The sequence below is a fragment of the Bombyx mori genome, chromosome 19 (assembly GCF_030269925.1).
Source record: "Bombyx mori chromosome 19, ASM3026992v2".
NCBI classification, from domain to species: domain Eukaryota; kingdom Metazoa; phylum Arthropoda; class Insecta; order Lepidoptera; family Bombycidae; genus Bombyx; species Bombyx mori.
Window position 1 is genome coordinate 2,498,519 of NC_085125.1, and position 26,122 is coordinate 2,524,640.

Genomic DNA, 26,122 nt, shown 5'->3' on the forward strand with positions numbered 1-26,122 from the left:
TTCTAGGTGTGGCGGGTAGCCATCATACAACGCAAGATAATTGACAGATGCCTGAATCTCGCTTACAACATTTTCAAGATAAAGCGCATATATACAAGTTCCGAACAACAACATCCGGACCGTCGGTCTACCGAGCAATATCACCCGCTCGGTGGAAGATCTTCCCTTTGTCGTATATATCTACAACTGGTGACCTGCGACGGAACAATCGCAACCTTCTGATTCATCATCAGCGCATCAAGAACTTCGGCTACCACAATCCCCCGCATTCTCGCAGATAAAAGCAAGTCATCGACAGTCGTCCCACAGCAAGCCAGCATCGCAGCCTCAACAGGACCATCGCAGCCGACTCACCGCGCTTCCTGGCCCTACGGCACGCACCTACACTGCCTCATCGCACAGCATTCAAGCTCAGTCTCGACTCACCGCAGACTTCGAGCAGCACTGGCGGCAATCACGCAGCATTCAAGCTCAGTTTCGACTCACAGCAAACTTCGAGCAGCACTGGCACTTGCAAGCTAATCTCAGCATGGACAACGATAACTAAATATGACACGACCTCCAGTCTCGGAGGGGAGTGATGTGGCGGATAGCCATCATACAACGCAAGATAATTGACAGATGCCTGAATCTCGCTTACGACATTTTCAAGATAAAGCGCATATATACAAGTTCCGAACAACAACATCCGGACCGTCGGTCTACCGAGCAATATCACCCGCTCGGTGGAAAATCTTCCCTTTGTCGTATATTTCTACACTAGGTATGAAGAATGAGTCGGCTCCGGTGGCGGTGCGTAAGTAAAAACGAGACAATGGAATCATCTCAAACATACGATACAAAAGAACCGAAGTCCCTCCCTGGAATGGAATTGGAAAAAAATGGACGGCTATGATGAACAGGAAATGTAGTTCTAATGGAGGAGACCAGAATGCCAAGACAACTACTATATGGTAAACCAGAGGGCCGCAGAAGTCGTGACAGGCCCAAACTCCGATGGTTAGATGGCGTAGAGCAGGACCTAAAAGCTATCGGTGTCAGGAACTGTAAGGAAAAAGTCCTGAATAGAGCAGTCTGAAGAGACATACTAGACCAGGCTCACTCTGGGCTGTAAAGCCTCTAGGCCCAGAGGCTACAAACTATATCGATTAAAACAACATTTCACAATTAATTAAATGTATTATACGATTTTAACATCTAGAACAATCCATATTCAAGTTGTTCCCCTACAGTTAAGTTGCTCACAAACTGTATGTTCTCCGCCACCTCATTGCAGAGTAACGCCAACCCAGACAGTTGCTCGTCTCGTTTGGGATCGAAGTTGTACACCAACTGTAATTGGGTGATGACGTTGACATAGTCAATAACCGACTTAGGAATCAAAACCACAAGGCGAGTTCATATTAAATTTTTTATTGCTTAGATGGGTGGACGAGCTCACAGCCCACCTGGTGTTAAGTGGTTACTGGAGCCCTACATCTACGACGTAAATGTGCCACCCACCTTGAGATATAAGTTCTAAGGTCTCAAGTATAGTTACAACGGCCGCCCCACCCTTCAAACCGAAACGCATTACTGCTTTACGGCAGAAATAGGCGGTTATTAGTATTTCCTTCGGTTATAGCGAATCGTAGACACAATACTCGGTTCTTTTACGGTATAATCTCGGCTTTTTTAATTATCATTATATAATTTCCGACGTTACGTATACATTTACGGTTTTCGTGGCGTTTGAGACAAAATTATACATGGATGACTTGACTTACGAGAGAGTAAAATAGAATCTTTCTGAAGGTTTTATTTCCATCGCTTATGAATTGCACTCATCTTTCTGCATCAGGCAGGATAGAAGAATTACAGTAGAAGACTTACAGTCCACATGGTGGCCCCTTGTTAACGTATTCTATAGAAATCACAGCTAGAGTGTCGACGTACTGTAAACTGTAAACTTGAATGAAATCGAAGTCTCGTTTCTTTTATACTTACTATCGCCAGTTTTACTCTTTAAACCGGTTTAGACGACTTCATACTAGAAACAGGCAATCGGTCATGTAAATTAATATGTTTTTAATTCATTTTGGTAAAGCAATATCCAGTGGAAAGTGACCATCGTCATCTATCTACGTTGTCAAGATCAGTAGCTGTCTACCAACATTATACAAGTAATGGAAAAACCGTAATTTACCGATAAGAATTCATCGTATGTGATGAATCCGTCCATATCGGTATCCGCGGCGTGGAACTTCTCTTTTCTCACTTCCGTCGTGCTCTCGTCTCCGAGGCTTTCAAGGACTGCGCTACTAAAATTTTAAAACAAATATAGCGTTTACTTTTAGCCGATTTTTTAAATTTTAATATCGTCTAATTGCGCATGTAATCTTTTTAAGCATTAAGTACTCTGTGTCAAGTGTCAACGATGTGAAGTGACTAATAAAAATGTCTATTTATCTGCATACGCTGTTATGAGACACAAGTGAATATGTTTTGGTGACAGAGCTTAGGCTGTTCTCCAGTAGAGAATGACACTAAAGATCTTTGCCATTCCGATCCGGTGGTATTAAAGATACTGCTAGAGCGAGGTTATGGTAGGCAGCGGCTTGGCTCTGCCCCTGGCATTGCTGACGTCCATGAGCGACGGTGACCACTTACCATCAGGTGGGCCGTATGCTCGTCTGCCTACAAAGGCAATGAAAAAAAAAGAAAAAAAAAAGCGAATATTAGAAAACTCTTAAGTTGAGCCCGTGAGCTCACTTACCCGTCCGGTTGTAGTTTAAATAGCCCCTTAGGCTACCAGCAATTAAGTAGGGAAAAAAAGATCTCAGAGCGTCAGCTACTAAATAGTAAGATCAGAAATGTGATAATATATTTAGAAAACCTCTATAATTGTGCTCACGTTGTGAAATCTACGGTGACCAATAACATAACCTGGATACTGCTGTAGTACACCTTAATTACCCTTAATTACTTGGCTGTAGAAACAGGCGGAAGAGTGATTGATACCAGTAAATATTACTTTTACTAATTTGACTATATTGACACATTAATATCTGCCGTCGACACGAGACGATGTCGCGGTACACTTAGCGGTAAATTGTTGGCGTTACTCGTGAGTTTGGGGTAATGGAAAAAACGTAGCCAAGCCACTGCTATATCATTCAGGGTCCTTAAGGAAGTTCGTCAGGAAAATTCTTGTAACTTTACAAAGAATACAACGAGCATTAGAATTCAGTACGTAGTTGAATGATACGTTGTAAAACTGATTTTAGGTAATGTTCTAGGGTATCTGTTCTTACATATTTTGCGCCTCAACTAAGCTGTGTGCTTATTGCGATTTTTTCCCCTACCTATGCTTGCTAACCTATGGTTGCCTATGCTATTTCAGCGTAACCTTAACTAGTAGGTGAGCTCACGGGGCTCGAACCGGGAGTGATGGTAACACTGGCTCTAGCAAGAGCAGTGCTTCGCAGAATCTACCACCGGATAGGAACCGCCACCCACTGAGAAGATCCGGCGAGAAATTCAGTGAGCTGTGTCTATGGGTTAATTCGCTCGTCGAGCCCTTCGTCACAAGCGACGGGTTCGACGAGGACGGTGACCGGTGCTTGTGGTGCCTAAAAGCACCGTTAATGGATCGGGGACATGAGTTTTTTACCTTCTGGATCGCGCAAAGCTTCCCTTCGTTTGCCGCTAGAGGCGCTGTTCCAACTCCATACAAATTTCGAGTTAACTTCTACGCGATCGTGAAGTTAAGAAACTCGCACTAGGTACACAGGTGTCGTTCGAATGTGTATAACAACAACAGTCACGCCTCAATAAATGTAAGATAAAGGTTATTATTGTATGGCTTAGATCAGGGGTCAGCAACGCGGCGCCCCGGTCGATTTTTAATGCGCCCTCGCTGGACCAATGTAAATGTATGACAGCCAGAGCGATTTACTACTACTGTTATTTTTAATGCCTATTGATACCTGTTGATTATCTGTAAAATATGCGCCCTCGGTGATTTTCAAATTTAGTATTGCGCCCTTAAGGACAAACAGGTTGTCGACCCCTGGCTTAGATTATGAAAACTTCGTCAGGCGAGCAAAAACACTAACAAGTCGTCAAATCCAAGCATTCCGTTCGATTGGTTGTCGAACAGTAAAAATAAACTGTGCAAGTTGACAATGGTAATCTCATTCCACCCTGGAAATCTACTGATGACTTTCTGCATGCTCCATCTACGATCATTCTCTTTCATTTCCTATAAAAAAAAAACTGAAATCGCTTACAATGTTATAGGACATGTATTTTTAACCTATACGATTACGTGCTCAAGATAAATAAAAACTCTCGCGAAATTACAAATTAAAAGTCAATTTAATTATCACGACACATAAGATTAGACTTCAACTATCGCAATTCAATCATTCGATTTGCTTCAGGTGATCCGTCCGTTGTTTCACTCCAAATAGAACCAATTACACAAATACAAAGTACCTTCGTGTCGCCATTGCAACGTTTTTCATAGACTCACAAGAGGTTCTACCACCAGTAAAAATCGTCAAATTGGTCTTTGAACCGGTCCACGTCCTTGCCAAACCCGTCGCTTGCGACGAAGGGCTCGACGAGTAAATTAACTCATAGACACAGCCCACTGAGTTTCTCTCCAGATCTTCTCAGTGAGTCGCGTTTCCGATCCGGTGGTAGATTCTGCGAAGCACTGCTCTTGCTAGGGCCAGGGTTAGCAACATTCCCGGTTTGATCCCCGTGAGCTCATCTACACGTTAGGGTGAAGCTGGAATAGCCTCCCAAAGCTATCAGCACAGATATGGAACAATAAAAGCGTCCTTGAAGCGTGTACACTTTTCCAAGTTAATCGGACGTCTTGAAGTCGCCGAAAATTACATTCAAAGATTCCGTTAGGTACGTACAAATATAATTACCTGGCAACATTGATATATAAAAACCCAAGAGCTATAAGGTCTTGTAACCATTGGCCGTAAATAAAAAAAAATAAAAAAAAAACCAAGATGCACAGTCTCATACAAAAGTAGCACTCGAAACTTTCTCGAAACACTCGCCAATTATAACTACGTAGTTATAATTATACTATAAACATATATTTTGCAAATTCAACCTTACGCGCCATTGATATAATTTGACGCTTGAAAGGCAAACCTGACTAAGCGACAATAACTGCTTTGTACATAAATGATAGGCAATAACCATATTCGATGCGCAAACTATTTCTACGTTTATCTATTAAAATCTATTAAAATCATTTCAATCCTACAGCTAGTTTCGTTAAAATATTTTTTTTTCAGTTATTTCAACTTTAAATTAGTCTACTGTAAAGTTCACGCATTGTCGCTTAGTCACGTTTGCCTTTCAAGCATCGATTATATACAATGCCTGGCAAGCTAATAAAAAAATATGTGATTACTTGATTATACTCGCGTTGTTCAGCTAACCTCTTGTAGAACATATCCACAAGCTTGTCGTAATCAGTTAGTGGAGCTTTTTGTTCTTCTGCGACCTTCTTTATGGGTTCTCCTGTTGTTACAACAGTTTCTTTAATAACACTAACGCATTTCACGACAAAGATGTAATGCGCTGTCTTTTTATTTCATTTTTATTGCTTAGATGGGTGGACGAACTCACAGCCCACCTGGTGTTAAGTGGTTACTGGAGCCCATAGACATCTACAACGTACAAGCGCCACCCACCTTGAGATATAAGTTCTAAGATCTCAGTACAGTTACAACGGCTGCCCCACCCTTCAAACCGAAACGCATTACTGCTTCACGGCAGAAATAGGCAGGGCTGTGGTACCTACCCACGCGGACTCACAAGAGGTCCTACCACCAGTAAAAAGTTCTTCGTAAGTTGTTTGTATAATATTATCTTATTACAAAAGTTACATACCAATGCATTAATTAAATATTTTCATGAAGATAAAAGTGGAAAGTCACATTTCGTAGTATGAATTTGTTTACTCGTAAGATTGGAATTTAATTTAAATTTCAATAGTCCGCTTGGTACAAAATATTTCCATCAGTATCACTATCCAGAGATCACGGGGGATATGTCGGTATGAATTAAAGATAACGCGCGTTTCATCTTGTTTTGAGTTTTTCGTACTTAAGTAGGTATATTCATATTCGTATCGAGTTATGTGACTTTTCCAAAAAATCAAATATTCCAGATATTGTCCCCCCCCCCATTATTTCAGGAGCGTGGCTACTGGTGTAACTACTTAATTGCGGGGTATGGAATGTCCGCCCGAATTACCACTATCCAAATTATTGCAATGCCGCTGGTGGCCTTGAGAGGCTATGCCAGCATAACCGAGCGAGTAGGTGAGCTCACGGGGCTCTAACCTGACCTAACCTAACACTAGCCCTAGCAAGAGCAGTGCTTCGCAGAATCTACCATCGTATGGAAACGGACCCTCTGAGAAGATCCGGCGAGACTCTCAGTGGGCTAGTTGACGCATGAGGCATGACAGACATTATAGATTTGAAACATCAACCTCATGAGTCATTATGGATATACACAGTGATATCAATGGGCTCTGGTAATCAAATAAGCACAGCGGTTTTTAGTTGTTACACTGTAACAGCTACATGTAGCCAAAAGTATAACAATAGCTTGATTTTTATTGGCCATAACTTTTTTTTAATTGCCGTATAGACAGACGAGCATACGGCCCACCTGATGGTGAGTGGTTACCGTCGCTCATGGACGTCAGCAATGCCAGGGGCAGAGCCAAGCCGCTGCCTACCGTTTACTTAATACTCTCCACAAGCCTCGTTTGAAGAAGGACATGACACATAACTGAGTATGATCCCCAGGATTGACTTATGCTCACTGCTCATATACTTTTTTAAGGATTACTGGTGCTCCGGAAGCCTTTCCAGTTTTACCAGGACAGGTGGGCGTGCAAAGGCTCAGCCAGGAGGGGTGGGATTTGCTAACAGCTACCCGAGCGCCTTCAAAGGAGACCTAACAACTTAAGAGTAGCTGCTATATATTAGTCTAGTTGGCAACGAATTGTCGATTTTCAATACTTAACCGGTCGCTGTAAAGTCTTCCTGTCTGTAAAAACATATCGGCTTCCTCTTCACCGGGTACTCGAAGAATCTTCCCAGGCCGGACAGTAAATTGCTGAGTTGATGTCCCATTTTTTATTAACTTTATTATATGTAGCAATGTTATTTGGTTAAGCGTTGTGACAGTTGTGGCTACTGTCAATGTCATGTTAGTTTCAAATTCATTTGTCCATGTCGCCTTCGGATTTATACTGTACTAGCTGTACCCGTCGCTTCGCTGGGCATTTAAAATAAATATCATTCTCACCCTCACAAAGATTCTGATTATTAAAGCCCCCGCAATTGGTGTAGGGAGTCCAACACTCATATAAATATCAGCCTATCCATTAAGTACATGTATTTTCTACATGGATACCAAGTTTCAAGTCAATCGGATGCATGGTTCGGTAGTTATAACGGAACATCCGTAAAAACCACTGTAGATTTATATATTAGTATAGATTAAAGCAATGACTATTCGCTTCACGCTCATATCGCTACGTTTGAGGTTTCAATGAAATATTCCTATAGTCCTAAGCGTTGGTTAATAGGTAGTTCACACAGATAGATATCACGTTAGCTTAGTCGTTATATAATCGATTCTTCGACCTCACGTCTCGAGAAGATGCGCAAGATATCACTGTTTGTGCTCACTGGTAACCATTTAGTACTAATCAAGTCCACAAGTTTGTACACTGATCAAGTCCTTAAAAGAGATGAAGTAGCTCGTAATTATCTGGTCAAAATGGTAACGATTGCATGCGAAAGGCAAGAGAGCGAAAATAATGAGGTGCATTCGAAGAAAGCTTCACTGACTGTAACGTGTATAATACGACCTAATGTCGATTCTCATAACATTAATCTTTGCTGACCACTCTACGAAATACAGTCTTTGGCTGACTCGCCATGTTCTCTACGACGTACACGTTAGAAGGAAGTAAAAACTATGATTAACTAAGAATAAAAATGTAAGCCCGATCGTAACGTTTGTCATTTATCAAAGAACCCAAACATTACACTGACACTCAGCATTGGGTGTACACAGGTTGAAGAAGTAACGCGTTATTCCCTCATACATAATACTGTTTAGAGTTTCATAGATTTCATATAAAGTGTATTATCTATGTTTGAGTTACAAAAGTATTATTGTGTAATCTATGGAAACAAAGGTAGGTATGTCCACTGAAGTAGGAAACCTATGGAAATGAAACGTCAACAAAAAATTCGTACCACTGTGACGTCATCTGGCCACAAAACATGGCGGTTTTAGTGCTGCCCAGAAGATTTTAATGTTAGTAGGTTTTATCGATAAACGTTCTTGGCTTATTTTATTTTAAATATTGTTGAGTATGAATGTATTTGTAGAATTTATACTTTAATAGGAAGTAACTATATTGTTATGTGCAAAGATGATGTAATTTAGATATTATGTGAAATCTGACGAGTTCGTGCTTCAAATTTTCCAAGTAAACGATATGACGATTTTTTAAATTTGCTACACTGATTTTATAAAGTTGTCGTTTGCCGCAAAACATAAAGATATGGCATAGTACAGTGCCATCAGCCCATTTCTAGCATGCTGAATGTTATCGTATTTTGAGTACGTATTTTTCTTAGACTATTACAATCTATTTTAATTGTTTTGCTGACTCTAAAATCCGTAACACACTACCGCAGCGCATCTCAAGGAAGGTGCATCGCACTACCACACCGCACGCAAATTTTAAACTTATCAAGGGACCGCCTGATAAAAAAAAACACCTACAGAACATTTATTCGATAATGAAATTACAAACGTCATTCCTTGTAACTTCCTCTCTAAAATCACTTAATTAATAAATATTTAACGAATTTACAATAGTGTTTTACTCACTGCGGAATAAAACTATTTTATTTAAATAGTTCCGAAGAGATTTTGTCGGTAGCCTTTTTCCCGAAATATCTAAACAGAATGTCTAAATATGTTTTGATGACATATTTTAAAGAGGTATTTATGATTAGTGTCATGATGAATAGATTCCGACCGAAAAATGGTGTCCGATATTTCGAATTCAAATATATTAAGTGTATGATCGATGTTTCGGATGAGGGCTCCATAATGAATTTAAATATATATAGATAATAGTTTTGGGGCATCGACTTTCTTGAGGTCCTATAAAATATGTTTTAATTATTATTTTTGTATGTTTTAAGCATGATAAAATTAGAAATTTTATATAAGCAATCACATTAAATCGATATCAAAGTCAATAAATAATGTACAACCCAAAACAGACGGCCGAACTGACGTGACAATGACATTTGGCGCGCTAAACATGGCGGATTTTCGGCCTCATTAGACGGAGACGGAGACATTTACGTATATTCATGTTTCATTTTATGTACGCACTGAAATACTGTTATATTGTTTTCCTGCGAGTTAAAGTGCTGAGTAAGAACGAGATAGATATATGTTTATGTGTGTGCCTTCAAAATGGGTGCTATTTATATAAGCAATTGTACGTATAGAACAATATGTCGTGTCCCTACTATATAGGTCTATGGGTATGTCATACTTATTTCAATCACTCTTAATCCGCTTAAACAGACAAAGGAAATGAAGCCTAAACGGCCAAGCATATATAATATATTGTAATTACGAAGCCGTGCATTTTAAGCGAAGTACTCCAGTTACGTGTTACGAATTTACAAATTTCGAATGACTTTTTGGGAAAACCCGATAACCGAATCTGAAGAAAGAAATCTTCACATTCCCGCCAAAAAGTCAAGACGAATTACATAATGTCATTACAATTCGCTGCTATCCACAGAGTCGTAAAATGGGAGTGCACAGGATATCTTTAGACATCCTTAGATTTCAGAAACTATGAATCAATAGCTGTAAGGATACAAGGAGGTAAAGTGTAAGCCTTGAAGACTAATAATCTAATATGCGGTGTAAGGCAGGGGGGTTGGGGGTATGCAAAAAATAAAACCACTAATATTTCTATCAATCACTTGATTAATTTTCATACAAAATTCCATTAAAAATTTCAAAAATTTGACATTATATAGCGTCATACACAAATCGATAAGATTAGAATAAAAACTAAAAAAACATATTAATTAATTACCGAAGGGGTAAAAAAATATAATAATAATAATTAAAATGTAAACGAAACACGGTAGGCAGTAAATTATACTAAATTAAAATATAGGAACATTTTATAAAATTTCAGTCTTCATTCAACATTATTACAGAAGATTTAACATAAGGTTATTGATGTAAAAGAAAGAGACTGTTGTCTGGCTGTCCTTTTTACACATAACACACTCAGTCTAGAACATTTCGGGCTTTCTGTCCAGTTTCCGATAATACGGGCCACGTTGACCGGTGACGTCACGATCGACGGGCTAAGCCAAAGGTGACGAAGCATCCAAACTCATACAAGAACCACAAAAAACCGCATTGTCGTTGCTAAGCATTTAATAATTAGAGCCTAAAGTCAGCAACGCATTCGCAATTACCTATAGTTTCCTGTCCCACCCCGGCTCAGACCGCCGACCGTAATCCGGAATGCGGATTTTAATAGTTTCGGAATCTTCAACTGTCAGACATACACAAAATAATACATAGCAATACAATAATACACGATGCGTAACATTCTATTTTTTTCGAAAACTCATCAATTACATGTAAACATTTCCAACAAAACAAAAAAAAAAGAATATATATATATATATATTATATAATAATAATGATGATGATGAACCATTTTTCTTGATTTAGATTCGTCTCAGAACTACAGCACGGAGTTCACGAACATCAGTGCTGCGACATTAACTATCCTTCACAACTAGTTCGGGAACGAATATACGGCTCATTAAAAATAACACATCGAACGATTACCATAGATTATCATATGTGCATTGAAATACGTCAAACGTGCAAAACGTAAAAAAGGCGCGAAAAAGCGAGTGGATAAGGAGAGGGGGCGGGGGGAGAGAATGAACGACAACAGACTAGCTTACCGGTGATCATACCACCAATGCACACCGATCAGCTTTGAGTGCTTCGAATGAGGTAGACGCGGTCTTAAAATTGAACACTAATAGATGCACTGCGAAGGGGATCCCATCGCAGTGCATCATTTACAAAAATACTACATACTATCTCAATTACACATGATATTTGATAGACGCTCCGTGCGCCTTCACCCTAATCGTTTCGCTCTTATACTTAATACATCGGGCGAGAGCACACGGCGCGATACGTTTTTATTACTAAAAAACCTAACACAACACAAGCTCCTATTTAATTTTACAAAAATAGCACGAGAGAACCGCTCTCTTCGTGCCGTTTAGCCAAAATCTCATGGTTCGCCGTTTAAAGATATTATTATTTAATCAATACGAATTCAAAGTGTTGCGTCTTTCGAACTGATCCAAATGTACGGCCGAGTTTTTGTTCAACGATCGAATAATTAATGTTTGAAAAAAAAAAAAAAAACATTTTTTTTTTTAGTTTTCAATAAATCATAAATGGATTACAGTCAATCAAGTTCGTAGAAAAATTACGTCAATTTAATTGCTTTTATTTATTATTTATCACAAAAACGACAATTTTTACTGCTAGCAACTAGCAGCTCTCACTGTAAAATACGTAAAATAAATTCCGGCAACAGAGCCAAACAATCGGATGTTCCTGCAAATTGGTAAGAAAACTTAGGCTTACTGATTCAGCAGACATTTTAATTCTAGTTCTTGTAATTGCGAACCAATCGGTTTCGTGTTCAGAATCATTTGTTATCCACTTTCGAAAGTTGCAATAGGCAACATCGGATTTTGGCTCTGTCGAGCAGAAATCGCATCCAAAACATTATTTTATAACATCCTTTTGACAGTCGAACTCGTCAAAAACGCTTCGACGTATATAGACGTTGTGCAACTACCTTCATAAAGCAGTGAATTCATAAATCGAATCAGTTTTGACGTGTCCGAAAAAAGGTTTAACATTAGCGACAAAAATTCATGTAAAAAAGAAAAAAGAAAAAACAAATAAATGCGATTTTTTTTAAATAAAACTACACACGCACGCAAACGTTACGCGTTCGAAGAGCTTACAGCCGAGACGTCCAGGGGAGCGCCGGCCTATGGCCGTTATCCGGTTATTGACTAAAAACTTCTAAGCCATATTTTGTGACTGTTTATAACAAGACTGTGAGTCTATAAAACACAAATCGAGGAGGTATATACCGGTTAAAAAAATACCTTTAAAATTTCATTTAAAAAAAAAAAAAAAAAATTACCTAGTGTGATGAGTGAAGAGAATACGCGGTTATCCGGTGACTTCACATTTACATTCTTAGAATGGGTATGGCGGTGATTACGTAGGAAAGTTGCTTGGCAAATCCGTTCAGTTTTACGTAAGACTGATTTTACAATTAACATGAGATTCGTTGTCAGCCATCGACAAAACAAAAACTTGTATATTTTTTTTTTCAATATTACGAAGAAGAAAAAAAAACAATACACATACCGTCACGCATTACATGCAACACATTATTTTTAAAATAACGTAATACTTTGTTTTTATTTTTTATCTTAAAAAAAAAAATTATAAAAAAATGGCACTGAACAAAACAAAAAAGGTAAAAAATATATAATTAATTTAAATTATTCAACTTATTTACTGGAATTTTTTTTTATATATATATATTTAGGGAACAACAGTCGGCAGTTACGTATTCTGAAACGGGCGATCCATTGTCGATGCCTCCAATGAACACTAACTCAAAATTTTGAAATTTTACTTTTCCACGCAAATCGCTTCACTATGTTAAAAGTATTACAATTAATCATTATTGATGGGGTTCGAAGCAAGAGTAAATCAGCTAGTTACACAAAAAAACCATAAATATATCTGCAATAATAAAGATTTTATAAACTTTTTTCGTTTAAACGCTCCTCCTGTAAATCTACGAATTTGGAGTTAGCGTAGTGTTCATTGGAGGCATCGTTGTAGAGACGAATGTCTGTTACGTTAGTTCGCTCGCTTGCTCGCAGGGAAAAGTCTTAAAATACTCGTCTATAATCCCGTATATTTAGGCAGACTCGTCGTGATCCCGACAACAGATTTGCTCACGGGCGGATCACTTATACGACTTACGAATTGAGAGTCAAGACGCAAGACACTATTATACACATCAACAGAAGACATCCACACGAAATGCGCTGTGATTTTCGCTCGCACCAACAAAAGAATTATCCGGAAATTCGACATTAGTCAAACCGGAGAACCAAAGATATAATCCATCGAAGTTTCTAGTTGTTTTTTTTTTAAATTCATAATAAAAAGAGCGAACTGCATTTTTTTTTTTCAAACTTACATCGTGCACGAGCGAAAATCATCATAATTATTACACGTTGCAAGCACACACGTTACCGAAAAACATTTATCACTATAATAATGTTATCAAACATTACGGGTTTTCTTATTATTATTAATTTTTTTTTTTAAAACATTCGCTACAATAGAAACTTCAAACAACGATTTTCTTTATATAATATTTTATTACATCATATGATTTAAATTCATGTAATCTCAACATACACACATATATTTATATTTTTTTTTGTTTATAATCAGTTCCATAGACAATTTATGCTAAGATTTTTTTTTTCTTTTTCGAGAAAATTTTTGTTTGAAGTTACGGACACACACTTAACATTACTTCGACCAAACATTTTTTATAATAATAATAATAATTTTTATTATTATTAAGAGGGGGGAGCGCTAAAACTATAATCCATTATCCTAAGTACAAAGGTGAAAAAATCTAATAAGTAACTTATTATTTTTAAAGTTAACATTATTATGCATCATATTTTTTTATTATTTTTCAACCATTGCTTTTGTATACGTGTTCAAGGTTATCATTATAATAATATGAGGTTTATTATTAATTATTTTTATTATTTCATAATTATAACATGCCTTGTAGACATGGCGAGAATGCTGACTATTATTTTTTAGCGTGGGAAGAGATCTTTCTAGAATTTACAAGAGCTTCCAAAGAGATGTCTTGGACAAGACTTAGTCTACACATACAAACTATTTGTTTAAACATTGAGGTTATTTTTTTTATCATTAACAGATACATTTAAAATACACATCGATAGTTAAGCAGATTAATGTGAACCAAAAAAAAAATATATAATCGCTAAATACATTAAAACGGATAAAATGTGGATAGCCTATGTTTTTTTTTTTTTTTGTTACATTATTATATTAATAAACGATATTTTCTAACAAGGCGATATTTTAACAGTGTGATATATCCAACAACACGTGCCATCTGCTTCGCTTCCGATATGTAGATTAAAAACAATTCATGCGACTTCGCCATTTAACATACAATATTTATACTGCATTCAGTTAAAATTTATACGATTCACGAATATTTCATAACGCAACGGACATGGCGGATGCAGTGAGTTAAAACGTAATTGACTAACGGTGTCTCTTACGGGGGTGGGGGGGTTGGGGGGGACACTACAGCTCGCTCCTATATCTTACGCACGTCGGGTCCAAAAAAAACGATCGGGCGTTATTAGCTCGGGCGCACACGGTCTGTATTGGCGGCCGCGAATTGTCTATCCTCTTCTAACGCACGGGTCAGAGAGCAACAGAGGTTACGTAGCGAACATCGTACGACTTCGCGACCATCGACGCTGAATCGTCACTCGTACGAACGACAGAGACAGCGCTCTACAAATCGCCGAACCTAAGCTGTCGTCTCGCTCTAAATACCGAGGTCCGTAAATTATAGACGCGAGAGAATCACGATCGTAAAACACTTACACGCTAATGAGAACTAATTAAACCACGCGTATTTCACTAACATGCAAATTATAATTACGTATTAACATTAATAGCTACATACATTAAGTGAACACATAGCGATTGAACACATTGATAGTTTTTTTTTTTAAATCTAATTAAAATATACATATATATATAATTGCATATACATATACATATATATTTAGGAAATTTATTAAAAAGATCCTCTTTTTTAGAAATCGATGAATTTAGCTAATATTTATATATATATTTGAACTAATGATTTTGGCGCTTCGAATGATTTGTTCGCCGAAAATGACGAAAGCCGAACGCGCCAAGAATTAAACTACATAATTTTAAACAATTCGCGATTAATAATGATCGATATCTAAGCATTAGCTAATTAGATGATACATCCATAGAGGATTTAGTATTTATGATGATTATAATATATTTATATATAATATAGAGGGCTGAAAAGCTATTTGACTTCAGCGAGATATCATTTCATACGCTACATTTATACTTTGTAATTAAAGGACCATTTTATTTGGTATTGGAACGAAGTTCCTTACGGCAGGCTTGGAGGAGATAGGGATTTTGCTGCGCGACCGAACTGAAAAAAATGCGATAGTAAAAACCGTAAAAAAAAGTCCGTGGAATAAAACCGTTAAATGAGACGTGCGCAGGCGCGACAGTCGCATACACAAGCGAGTAGTGTATAATACCTTTCTCTTTCTCCTACCTTTTTTTTTTGCAAATTGTGTTGATTCTACATTAGCCGAAGGAGCTTCGTTCCTACCTGGTGTCCCACGACACCACATTTTAGAGTTTTAGTATCAATGATTCGATGTTCGATAATCGAACTTAAGCTTTTAAAACTTAAACTTAAGCTTTACTTAAAATTTTGAACTTTTTTATTTTTTTTATGCTTAGATGGGTGGAAGAGCTCACAGCCCACCTGGTGCTAAGTGGTTACTGGAGCTCCTAGATATCTAGAACGTAAATGCGCCACCCACCTTGAGATATGAGTTTTAAGGTCTCATTATAGTTACAACGACTGCCCCGCCCTTCAAACCGAAACGCATTACTGCTTCACGCTTCACGGCAGAAAAAGACAGGGTGGTGGTACCTACCCGTGCGGATTTACAAGAGGTCCAGTAATTACGCAAATTATAATTTTACAGGTTTCATTTTTATTACATGATGTTATTCCTTCACCGTGGAATTCGATGGTGATCATTTGTTGAGTACGTATTTCATTGGAAAAATTGGTACCCGCCTGCGGGATTCGAACACCGGTGCATCGCTACACACGAATGCACCGGACGTCTTATCCTTTGGGCCACGACGACTTTCAAGTCGCTCTCTTGTACAATTTCGAAAATGTCGCTTAAGCCAAACAACCTTTCGTCTCTCGATAAATATATGTAATAATATGTATTATATTATATATAGCGCTAAACTAAACAAACTTAGTGCATATGAAGCGCTATGCAAACACAAGATAACAGCGTGATCGTAATACGAACGAAAATACATTACTAATTCAGTTCTAATTCTTTAGAATTAATTAAGTTCAAAAAGGACTCTCTGGTCACGAGTAAAAAAAAAAAAGGAAATACTCTTAAAAGGAAGTAAAAAAATATCACGTCGTATTTTTTTTTTTCGTTTTTCATTTTTTTATTTACAAAAAAAAAAAGTGATTAGAAACAAATATGGCATACCAACGCCTAGAACGTAGACGAACGCTCGCGTTTCGACTAAAAGTTGAAAAAAAAAAATTTGGTAAAGGAAATTAAAAACGAACAGTCCACGCCTTAAACCGCCGCGCCGAAACCGGTGGAGGCACAACCAACGTCTTTAAGACAGTCTTCTGAAGTCAGTCTTAAATATCATTATTATTATATTTTTTTTAAACATTTTTTTTTAAATTTTTTTATTGCATTGATTCTGTTGCTCACACGCACAATTCATTTACCGTTTGCCATAATTCACGAACGATTAAAATGGGATAATGAAGCGAGCGTCAAATAAAGAACACTAAAAGCGCCGAAGAATGACGTCATTATTTAGTAAACACTCCGATGATATTCCCGTGCCGCCTAGCGCGCGACACGAGGCAAACACACAAGATCGAACCTAGCCTTCCACGTCATAGGGCCATACAGCGCCGTCGGGCAAACATCTAAGGTTAACAAAACTCATTACGCGATCAATAACTTACTTTTTAAAAAATTACTCGTCAACGTATGTCGAAACCAACCGATGAAATAATAATAATAAAACACGAAAATAATAGATAATAATAATAATAATAATGTAACATTTTGGAAAAATACTTTTCAAGTTATCATTTTAAATTTATCTCACATTAAAAAAAACATCTTTTACATCACATTGTGATTTCATTATAGTATTAAAACTTTTATTAAACGCCATTACATGTGTTAGAGCAGGACGGCGCGCGAACTCTTAGCGCCATCTTGTAATCTTGTACGTACGGTTACGAAAAGATAGTATTGCTATAAATCTACCACCATATTTATACTAAAACATTAACGCTATCGACTGCTATCAGTTAGTGGCGTTTATAAATGTCGATGCTTGGATTAAAACTGCGAAGTTTGGCTAACGCGGACTAGTCTAGACGGAAACGAAAATCGAATTACATATTGGTAACGATAAACTCAATGGGACTCACTCAGGGGGGGGGGGGATTCGGTTGCGTACTAACGCCGCTCTCCGCAAGCTATGCTCGATTTGAATCTTTCCAAAAGTTCATAATAAAAATTGGCACATTGTCAAAGAAATCACAACTTAAAACGAAATAAAAAAAAAAAAAAAAAAAAAATACATAGTGGACCTTAGGTCCGAGAACGCAGTTCGCCCTACCTTATTATAAATTATTATTATTATTATTACTAATATACTTTGATGTATTGCTTGCCGTGCGATGAGACGTCCCGAGCGGTGTCCGGCAGCGTCTCAAACAAGACCACCAGGTAGCCTTCCGGCGTGAGCGCCACGTCGCTCGGCCGGTCCTTGTCATCCAGACCGGGACTCTTCAGGTCCACGGCCCACAAAATCCTCAGTTCAGATGTGAACACTAGCACGCGGTGATTCTTCGAATCGGCGACCACTATGCGTCCGTCGTCGTCCGTCACTATGCCGGACGGACGGTTCAGTTCGCCGATGCCGGAGCCCTCGCGGCCGACGCAGTGCAGCACCTTCGTCAGGGTCGGGTCCACCATTAACAAACGATGATTCTCGAAGTCCGAAACGATTATGTTCCCCGAAGTCGTGAAGCAAACACCTCTTGGTGTCGTCGGTCCCTTCAACATCTTCGCTGGATTGGCGCCCTCGAAAACGAACTTCGTGATGTAAGTTCCGTCACTCGTGAACAGTTGGATGCGGTGGTTACGCGTGTCCGTCACAACTATATTACCTAAACTGTTCACGGCCACGTCCCATGGATACTGGAACTGCCCGCATTCCTTCCCAAACGAACCGAATTTTAATATGAAGTTACCAGACGACGTGAAGATCTGAACTCTGTGGTTATCTTTGTCGATAACGATGATGCGTCCGTACGTGTCGGTGGTGATGCCGGCGGGCAGATCGAACTCACCCGAGCCGGTGCCCTTGGATCCGAACATCATCTTAAATTCGCCACGGCTATTGAATATCTGTATTCTGTTATTTCTTCTATCTGCCACTATAATGTTGCCTTCCTTGTCGACGCAGAGGCCCCAAGGCCGCGAGACCTGGCCTTCATCTTGGCCTTCCCTTCCGAAAGAGAACATCGGCACACCGGGCACTGGACTCCTCGTCGGTCTGACAGTTACCGACATCCAGTAGCCCGGGATGGCTTGCCCGATCCCACGAGACACGTTCGGTTCCAGGGCCATGCTCGACGAGATACTGTGGTCGTAGTAATTCGTTGACCTTGTCGAATATTCGGAGAGTGAACGTAAACTACTAGATCCGATGTAGCTTAAATGCGATAAGGATTGTCCGGACTGCAATGATTGTAGCGATAAAAGAGATTGACGAGTGGCAAGCGACGACGAGTTAAGGGAATGCATCGAGTTCACAGGCACAGATTGTACATCACATTGTCTCTTCAATTGGTCTACTAGGTCATAGTTCGGTGGTATAAACATAATCCTCTCTTCGGTAATATACATGTTCTTGAACATGCACGAGAAGTAATCAACTTGAGCTCGTCCCTTCTCTTTGGCCATGAACAATTCTATTCCGTCAGAGTCCATGCACCTCACTAGAGTTTCGTTTGTGTGCGCCAGCCCAGCCAGGATACCGCGCAGCGTGTTCATGTGATCACTGAGCTCGTTCATTTTAGCTTGGCGCATTTTCTCGACTTTGTCTAACAGATACTTCTCGCGGTCCTCTATTGCCTGCGCGTAACAACGCATGGCCTTTCTTATTTTCATATTTGCCTCGGCGGTTTCCTTTTCATACGCCTTCGACATCGCAACGGCGCGATCTATGGCGGTTTTAATGGCCTTCGTCCCGGTTTTGGTATCTTCTATAGCTCGGAATACGCCGACGCGGCACATGTCCAGCGCGCCCTTCATGGGCGTGAAGCAGTGATCTTTGTGCACCCAAAGCGTGCATTCCTGGCAGATGAATATGATACAAGCCTCGCAATAAAACCTGACCGGGTCTCCGTGCAGTTCACAGTATATAACCTCTTTTTCGTTATTGACAGAATTCGGTCTGGCACCGATAGGCGAGATTTGGTGAATAGGAAGCAAAGTGTGTTCCCTCAGCTGGCAGTCTGATGTGACTTTGTGACAACATTCGTGACAGAATAGATCGTTGCACTCCAGGCAGCGAGTGGTGGGCGTGCGCTCCTCGCAGCGAAAACATGTGATCGATACCGAGGAAGATGTCCCGGGAGAGCCGCTGGAGTTCTCCTCTTTGGTCTGTTGCTGATTATTATTATTGGATAGGCCGTACTCACGACTTATTGGCCCCAGGGGGTTCGGCATGGAGCTGCTGGAGGGCAGGGCCCAGATGTCGTACGGCACGGTCGAAGAGCTGTGAGACGAGGACCCCGCTTGTAGAGCCGACGGTTTATTCATGTTTTCCAGTAGATTGCATATGATCTGTGACATCGTGTCCGTTTCCTCCTCCGTTTCGACGACGGGCGGGTCCGCTTCAGCGGTGACCGTGTTGGATGTGGATGGCAAACCGGTCGCTAGTGATCGCGCCAATTTTGCCAGTGTTGTCATCTCTTGACAGAATCACGTCATCAGAACTGAAACAAGAAGATTAAAACATATTAATTTTGACATTATTATCATACATAAACAATATTATCATATTCCTTATGACTGGTTGATCATTTGTGATTAGTCTGTTTGGCGATGAGCCAACAGATATGCGACCGGTTAAGTGGCACCGATATCATTGAGCTACTGCTGCTATTAGTTATTTGTATACGGGCTGGTTTCCGCAACTTTATGATCATAGGCAGTTTTTGCGTTTATATAGAAATATTTCTAATTCCATCGCAGTTTTTCGAATAAATCTCCCTCTAATATTGTCGACTACCTCGGGATGCCAAAGTATTTTCGCAACTTCATCGCATTCCATTCAGCTATGACTTTTTATTGCCCTAGTAGGCAGACGAGCATACGGCCCACCTGATGGTGATTGGTTACCGTCGCCCATGGACATCAGCAACCCGAGGGACACAGCCAAGACGCTGCCTACCGCGAAATTCCACTGAACTAGCCTAGTATCACTATTATTCCTTCTAAAAGTCTTCCAGTACGATGGGGCGTGCTGTGAGCCCGAGCTTGATACCGGTGATCTTTCGCGAAGCCGTGAACAGTTCAGCCTGTCGCTCTACTCTAATGTACCTGTGACTTGAACCAAGGCGGTGCCTGTGGTTGACCACCACTTAACATGATGATCCTGAGCTGTTCCTAATAAATAAAACGGTTCAGTAAAATATATCGTGACATTCCTTTGTTAAGTGAAAATTTTCTTTAGCATAGCCATTGCGATTTGAAACTCGATGGGACGGAGAAATAAAAAGAGACAAGCATATCCACCTATTGCTATTCAGTCTGCGAGAGTATGAAATAGAATATTCCGGAAGGTTTTATTTCAAACGCGCATTGCGCACGTGTTATTTTTTTGGTTTTACTCGAACTAAGAAATCAGTACATTATTATTTTGAATATACATATGTACTGTTTATTAAAACAATTGTTTTATTTAGACAAGTAGACGAGCTGACGGCTAACCTAGTGTTTACCGGAGTCCATTGACATAAACAACATTAATATTTCCGAACACCTTGTGATATTAAGTTCTAAGTCTCGGTTTTTATAGTCCGACGGCTAAACATAGTATACAATATTTTTTTTAACACTGGGGAATCCGATTACGGATACCCGGCCAAGAGGGGTAAAAGACCGGGTTATGTCGAACTCCGGCGCCTTCAGAGAAGAACACGGAGAAGAGAAAAACCAAGGTCCTCTTCCTCTTTTAAATCCTCCCAGGATTCAAGCACCGGCACGGTCGCATCGCTCGATACGAATGCACCGGGCGTCTTATCCTTTAGGCTACGGCAACTTCAGACATCGATCTGTACAATACTTCTATTTGCTCGCTTCGAATCCGAGTGAGCTTTCCTAATTAATATCAATTAAAATTCCTGATGAGTTAAATATATGATATTTTGAAACGCGAAATTGCGAAGGCAACGCATTAAAGAGAAGAAATGTCAATGCGTTTCGGTAACCGCTTAACTATCATAACAAAAAAAAAAAAACTAAAATTAACGTTATAATTTCTATCTAAAATCTAAAAATTTATAATTTTACGTTCATCTATTTATTTATTTGCGCACAAAAGCCGACAAGTCTACAGCGTGCAGTACTCAACCGAGCCACTGTCAACAATACTTCGAAATCATTCCTAACATTCATTAACATTGTTTCAACCACATCTTTGGATACCAATCGAAAAATAACAAAGTCAAATTCTTCACACACCCGAAAATGTAGCCACTACGTAAATTCAGCGGATTTCCGTATAGCTTCGTTAATTTTTTTAACTATACAAGGCATAAGCCACTGATTTTCTCGCCGTATCTTCTCAGTGTGTCGCGATTCCGATTCGGTAGTAGATTCAGCGAAACAAAGCGATAATTAATGATATCCATATTGAAACATAGCATTACATATAAAAAATGTAGAAAAGACTTAAATAACATTTTGGATAATACCAACGAGTGTTTTGGAACGAAGTTCCTTATGGAACGATGCGGAGGGGTACCCTAACCGGGAAAAAACGTCCGTAACGTAAGACTTTTATTAGTAATGCACACAGTGTACGACTTAACTTTGTAATAACGTAATGTAAAGTAAAATATGCGCTGATATAGCCTCTCAAGGCTATCAGCTTAGGCAGGTAAAAAAAAACTGCTCTAGCTAGGGCTAGTGTTAGCAATTCTCTTAGCCGAGTGAGCCCGTGAGCTCACCTACCCGTCCGCGAAAAGCTGGAATAACCCCTTAAGCTACCAGTGCTTAGGTAGAGAAAAAAAACAATACTATCTTCATTCGACCGGTTAGACCTCAAGATAGTATTAGTTCGTTCTCTTTGAAATGAAACCAATTATCTATTAATTTTTTAAATCAGATATTGCAATAGCCCCTTATGCTACTAACGATTAAGTAGAGAAAAAATAGTTATAAAACAACTTAGTTAAAAGCACTAAAAAAATATAATGGAAAGCCCTAGAGCGAACTTTTCATTCTCACGTTCTTTTATCAAGAAGACAACAACAATTTACAAGCTTTACTACATCGAATTACTTCAATTGCTTAATGTTGTGTACTTAGATAACATTAATTACACAAATTAGAAATGGCAATACGTTCGCCTGTTTGTTTCCAAATTAGATATTATTATGTACACAAATTGTGTGGCTATTATACGCGACATAATTTGTATTCTCTTTTTTCCCTACCTTTTTTTTTATTGCTTAGATGGGTGGAAGAGCTCACAGCCCACCTGGTGTTGAGTGGTTAGCCATAAACATCTACGACGTAAATACGCCACCCACCTTGAGATATAAGTTCTAAGGTCTCAAGTATAGTTACAACGGCTGCCCCGCCCTTCAAACCGAAACGCATTACTGCTTCAAGGCAGAAATAGGTAGAGTGGTGGTACCTACTCGCGCGGATTCACAAGAGGTTCTACCACCAGGAAAAATGCTTATGTACAAAAAGTACCTATGCTGATAGCCTTGAGAGGCTATTTCAGCTTCTCCTTGACGTGTAGGTGAGCCCATTATTTCAGGAGCGTGGTTACTGGTGGCACTATTTCATTGCGTGGTATGGAATTACCACTACCCAATCTATTTCATGTTTTTAGTTTTTTTCTCCTACCTAAGTTGGTAGCCTTGAGAGGCTATTTCAGCTTCTCCTTGACGAGTAAGTGAGCTCACGGTGTTCAAACTGGGAGTGTTTCCAACACTGGCCCTAGCAAGAGCATTACTTCGCAGAATCTACCACCGGATCGGAAACGCGACCCACTGAGAAGATCCGGCGAGAAACTCAGTAGGCTGTGTCTATGGGTTGCTTGTCTCTAGGGTTGCAGCGACAGTGGTGCAGAGTGCCCAAAGTAGAGGGGAGGGGGGGGGGGAGGTAATCGCCGAAAATTTTCCTGAATATCACATCGTAATCAAAACACCAACAAACAAACAAACATCCGTTATACAATATATATTTATGATCAATCTTATTTATATCGTTTCCTTCAACACTTAATCACGTAAATATGGTAAATGGAAGAAACCCAAAAATAAGACTTATTAAAATACATATATTTTTTTAAATATGTGTAATGTGGTAACGGCTAAGCTTATAGGTACCTCCGGATTTGCCGACGTCCGCAGGTAAACATAGCCACTTCCTATCTTATGAGTCATATGTATGCTCGCTTACCATCGACGACAGAAAAAAATACACTTTTCGACTAGCAATTTAATTGTAACAAAAAAAAATCTCATAACATACCTGTGATGTTCTAATAGTTCTAATACACTTTAACATAACTACATTAAATTACTTAAACTGAATTTAATTATGAACTAACTAGGTAGGTATATTTAATTAAAAAAACTAATAAAGCAATCAAATTTGATTTTTACTGTTGACACGTTCGCATCGTTTGGCTGTCGGCGTTGCACTGAATCTATTTTGGTGGGATGCATTTTGCAAAAAAAAATCGAAATCCCGAAATCTTTTGTGCCCCTACCACTACCCTTAGAGATACGGTAGGTAGCTGCACGAAAAGAGACAGCACGTCAGGACCGCACGGGTGCGAAAGAGACGGAATTGTTGTCGCATTCCAAAATTTTCCATAATTTAGATAAGGAAGGTTTGCTATGATTAGGGCTGGCAGTTACTAATATTTCTATTTTAATTATTATCAATATTGTTTCTTACAAAAGCTATCTTATAAAATATTAATTTAATTAACTTCTTATGTTTCATAAAATAATAATTTAAAAAAAAAAACAAAATTTATATTCATGTACTTGTTTTAATTCAAGTCATCGAATCTGATTCCAGTTGAAAGTATATTAATTATATTATATTTTATGATTAGTTAGCTTCGATTTCCGGGAGTCATAAAACATTACAACATCTACTACATATAAATCTATATATACATCCACTATAACTTCATTATGTGACGTTGAATGACGTAATAATGACGTTTCTAATAGCATGATTATTGTTGTATGTGTGAGCTTCGTATACATTTTTTTTCTTAAATGGGTAGACGAGCTCACAGTCCACCTGGTGTTAAGCGGTTACTGGAGCCCATAGACATCTACAACGCAAATGCGCCACCCACCTTGAGATACAAGTTCTAAGGTCTCAGTAGAGTTACAACGGCTACCCCACCCTTCAAACCGAAACGCATTACTGCTTCACGGCAGAAATAGACAGGGTGGTGGTGCCTACCCGCGTGGACTAACACAGCACAGTACAGAGGTCCTACCACTAGTAAAAATTATTTCAAAATAATTCGAATCGTATGTATTTATATTTCACGCTTGTCTCTTGAGCGTTTAACTGCCCTGGCGTATTGTGAGATTTCGATTTTTTTATGAAAACTACGATTATCGCCAATTATATTTAAAAAAAAAACATCTTCTTCACAAAATCTTTGTAATTAAAGGTCCGTTTTATTTAGTATTAGCATCAACAATTAGATGTTTTTAATTGAACTTCAAATAGCTGAAGTTTTTTCTTTATCTCCTCTCCTCCTGTAAAGTTGCAAAGATGTCGCTTAAATCAAATAGCATTTCACTCCTCGATATAATCTTGCTACTACTCACACGCCACCTATCGGTACTGCGATAGGAACCCTCCTTGAAGTTTCAAAAACAAATGTATCAAGCTCCGTCGCATTCCGATGAATCATTTGAAATGAGCATACAAGACAAGCATTTATGAAGCTTAGTTTTTTTTTTCGTACCTAAGCTGATAGCCTTGAGAGGCTATTCCAGCGTAACCTTAACTAGTAGGTGAGCTCACGGGGCTCAAACCTGACGACGTTGCTAACACGAACCGGATTGGAAACGCGACCCGGTGAGAAGATCCGACGAGAAACTCAGGGGGCTGTGTCTGAGGGGGAAGCTTAGCGGTATAGAATGTGTTGACGTATACAAATTTCCGCTGGTTCTTAGATAATAACAAGACTGTTAATAGCCGATTCAGTAAATGTCACATATGTGACCCTGGTCCTACCTAGGCTCCACTAAAATCGATCGGTTTGGATTCCAGAACAGAAGTAATTGGTAAAAAATAAACAAGTTATCATCACTGTCGGGTGACAGCGATATAAGCATTGTAGTGATTTTTCTTTGTCAGGTGGAAATGGCGGAACTTCCACGTATCGGTCATCGTTCTCGTCGAACCCGTCGCTTGCGTAGGGCTCGGCGAGTAAATTAACCCACAGACACAGCCCACTGAGTTTCTCGCCGGATCTTTTCAGTGAGTCGCGTTTCCGATCCGGTGGTAGATTCTGCGAAGCACGATTTTTGCTAGTTCGTATAAGCAACATCATCAGGTTTGAGCCCCGTGAGCTCACCTACTAGCCCGGTAACGCTGACGTGGTCTCTCTAGACCACCAGATTAGGTAGGAAAAAAGGAACCTCTAATCA

The 26,122-nt window shown here is 39.2% G+C and overlaps 2 protein-coding genes across 3 annotated transcripts in view; both read right to left on the reverse strand.

Annotated features, from left to right (window-relative positions):
* Positions 1-1,159: 1,159 nt before the first annotated feature.
* LOC101744323 (uncharacterized) lies at positions 1,160-7,243 on the reverse strand. Its single transcript, XM_021348686.3, has 5 exons — positions 7,058-7,243; positions 5,426-5,535; positions 4,098-4,243; positions 2,186-2,300; positions 1,160-1,332 (listed from the first exon to the last, which is right to left on the reverse strand). The coding sequence occupies exons 1-5, from the start codon at positions 7,164-7,166 to the stop codon at positions 1,198-1,200; spliced, it is 615 nt and encodes a 204-aa protein (XP_021204361.2). The 5' UTR covers positions 7,167-7,243; the 3' UTR covers positions 1,160-1,197.
* Positions 7,244-10,056: 2,813 nt separating this feature from the next.
* Positions 10,057-26,122, reverse strand: part of LOC101744467 (protein wech) — a 42,633-nt gene continuing 26,567 nt past the window's right edge. For both annotated transcript variants that reach the window (XM_038017729.2, XM_038017728.2), the window contains one exon: positions 10,057-20,182. In XM_038017729.2, the coding sequence (XP_037873657.1) occupies positions 17,823-20,156 (2,334 nt within the window). In that variant the 5' untranslated portion in view covers positions 20,157-20,182 and the 3' untranslated portion in view covers positions 10,057-17,822. The remainder of the gene's footprint in view (positions 20,183-26,122) is intronic.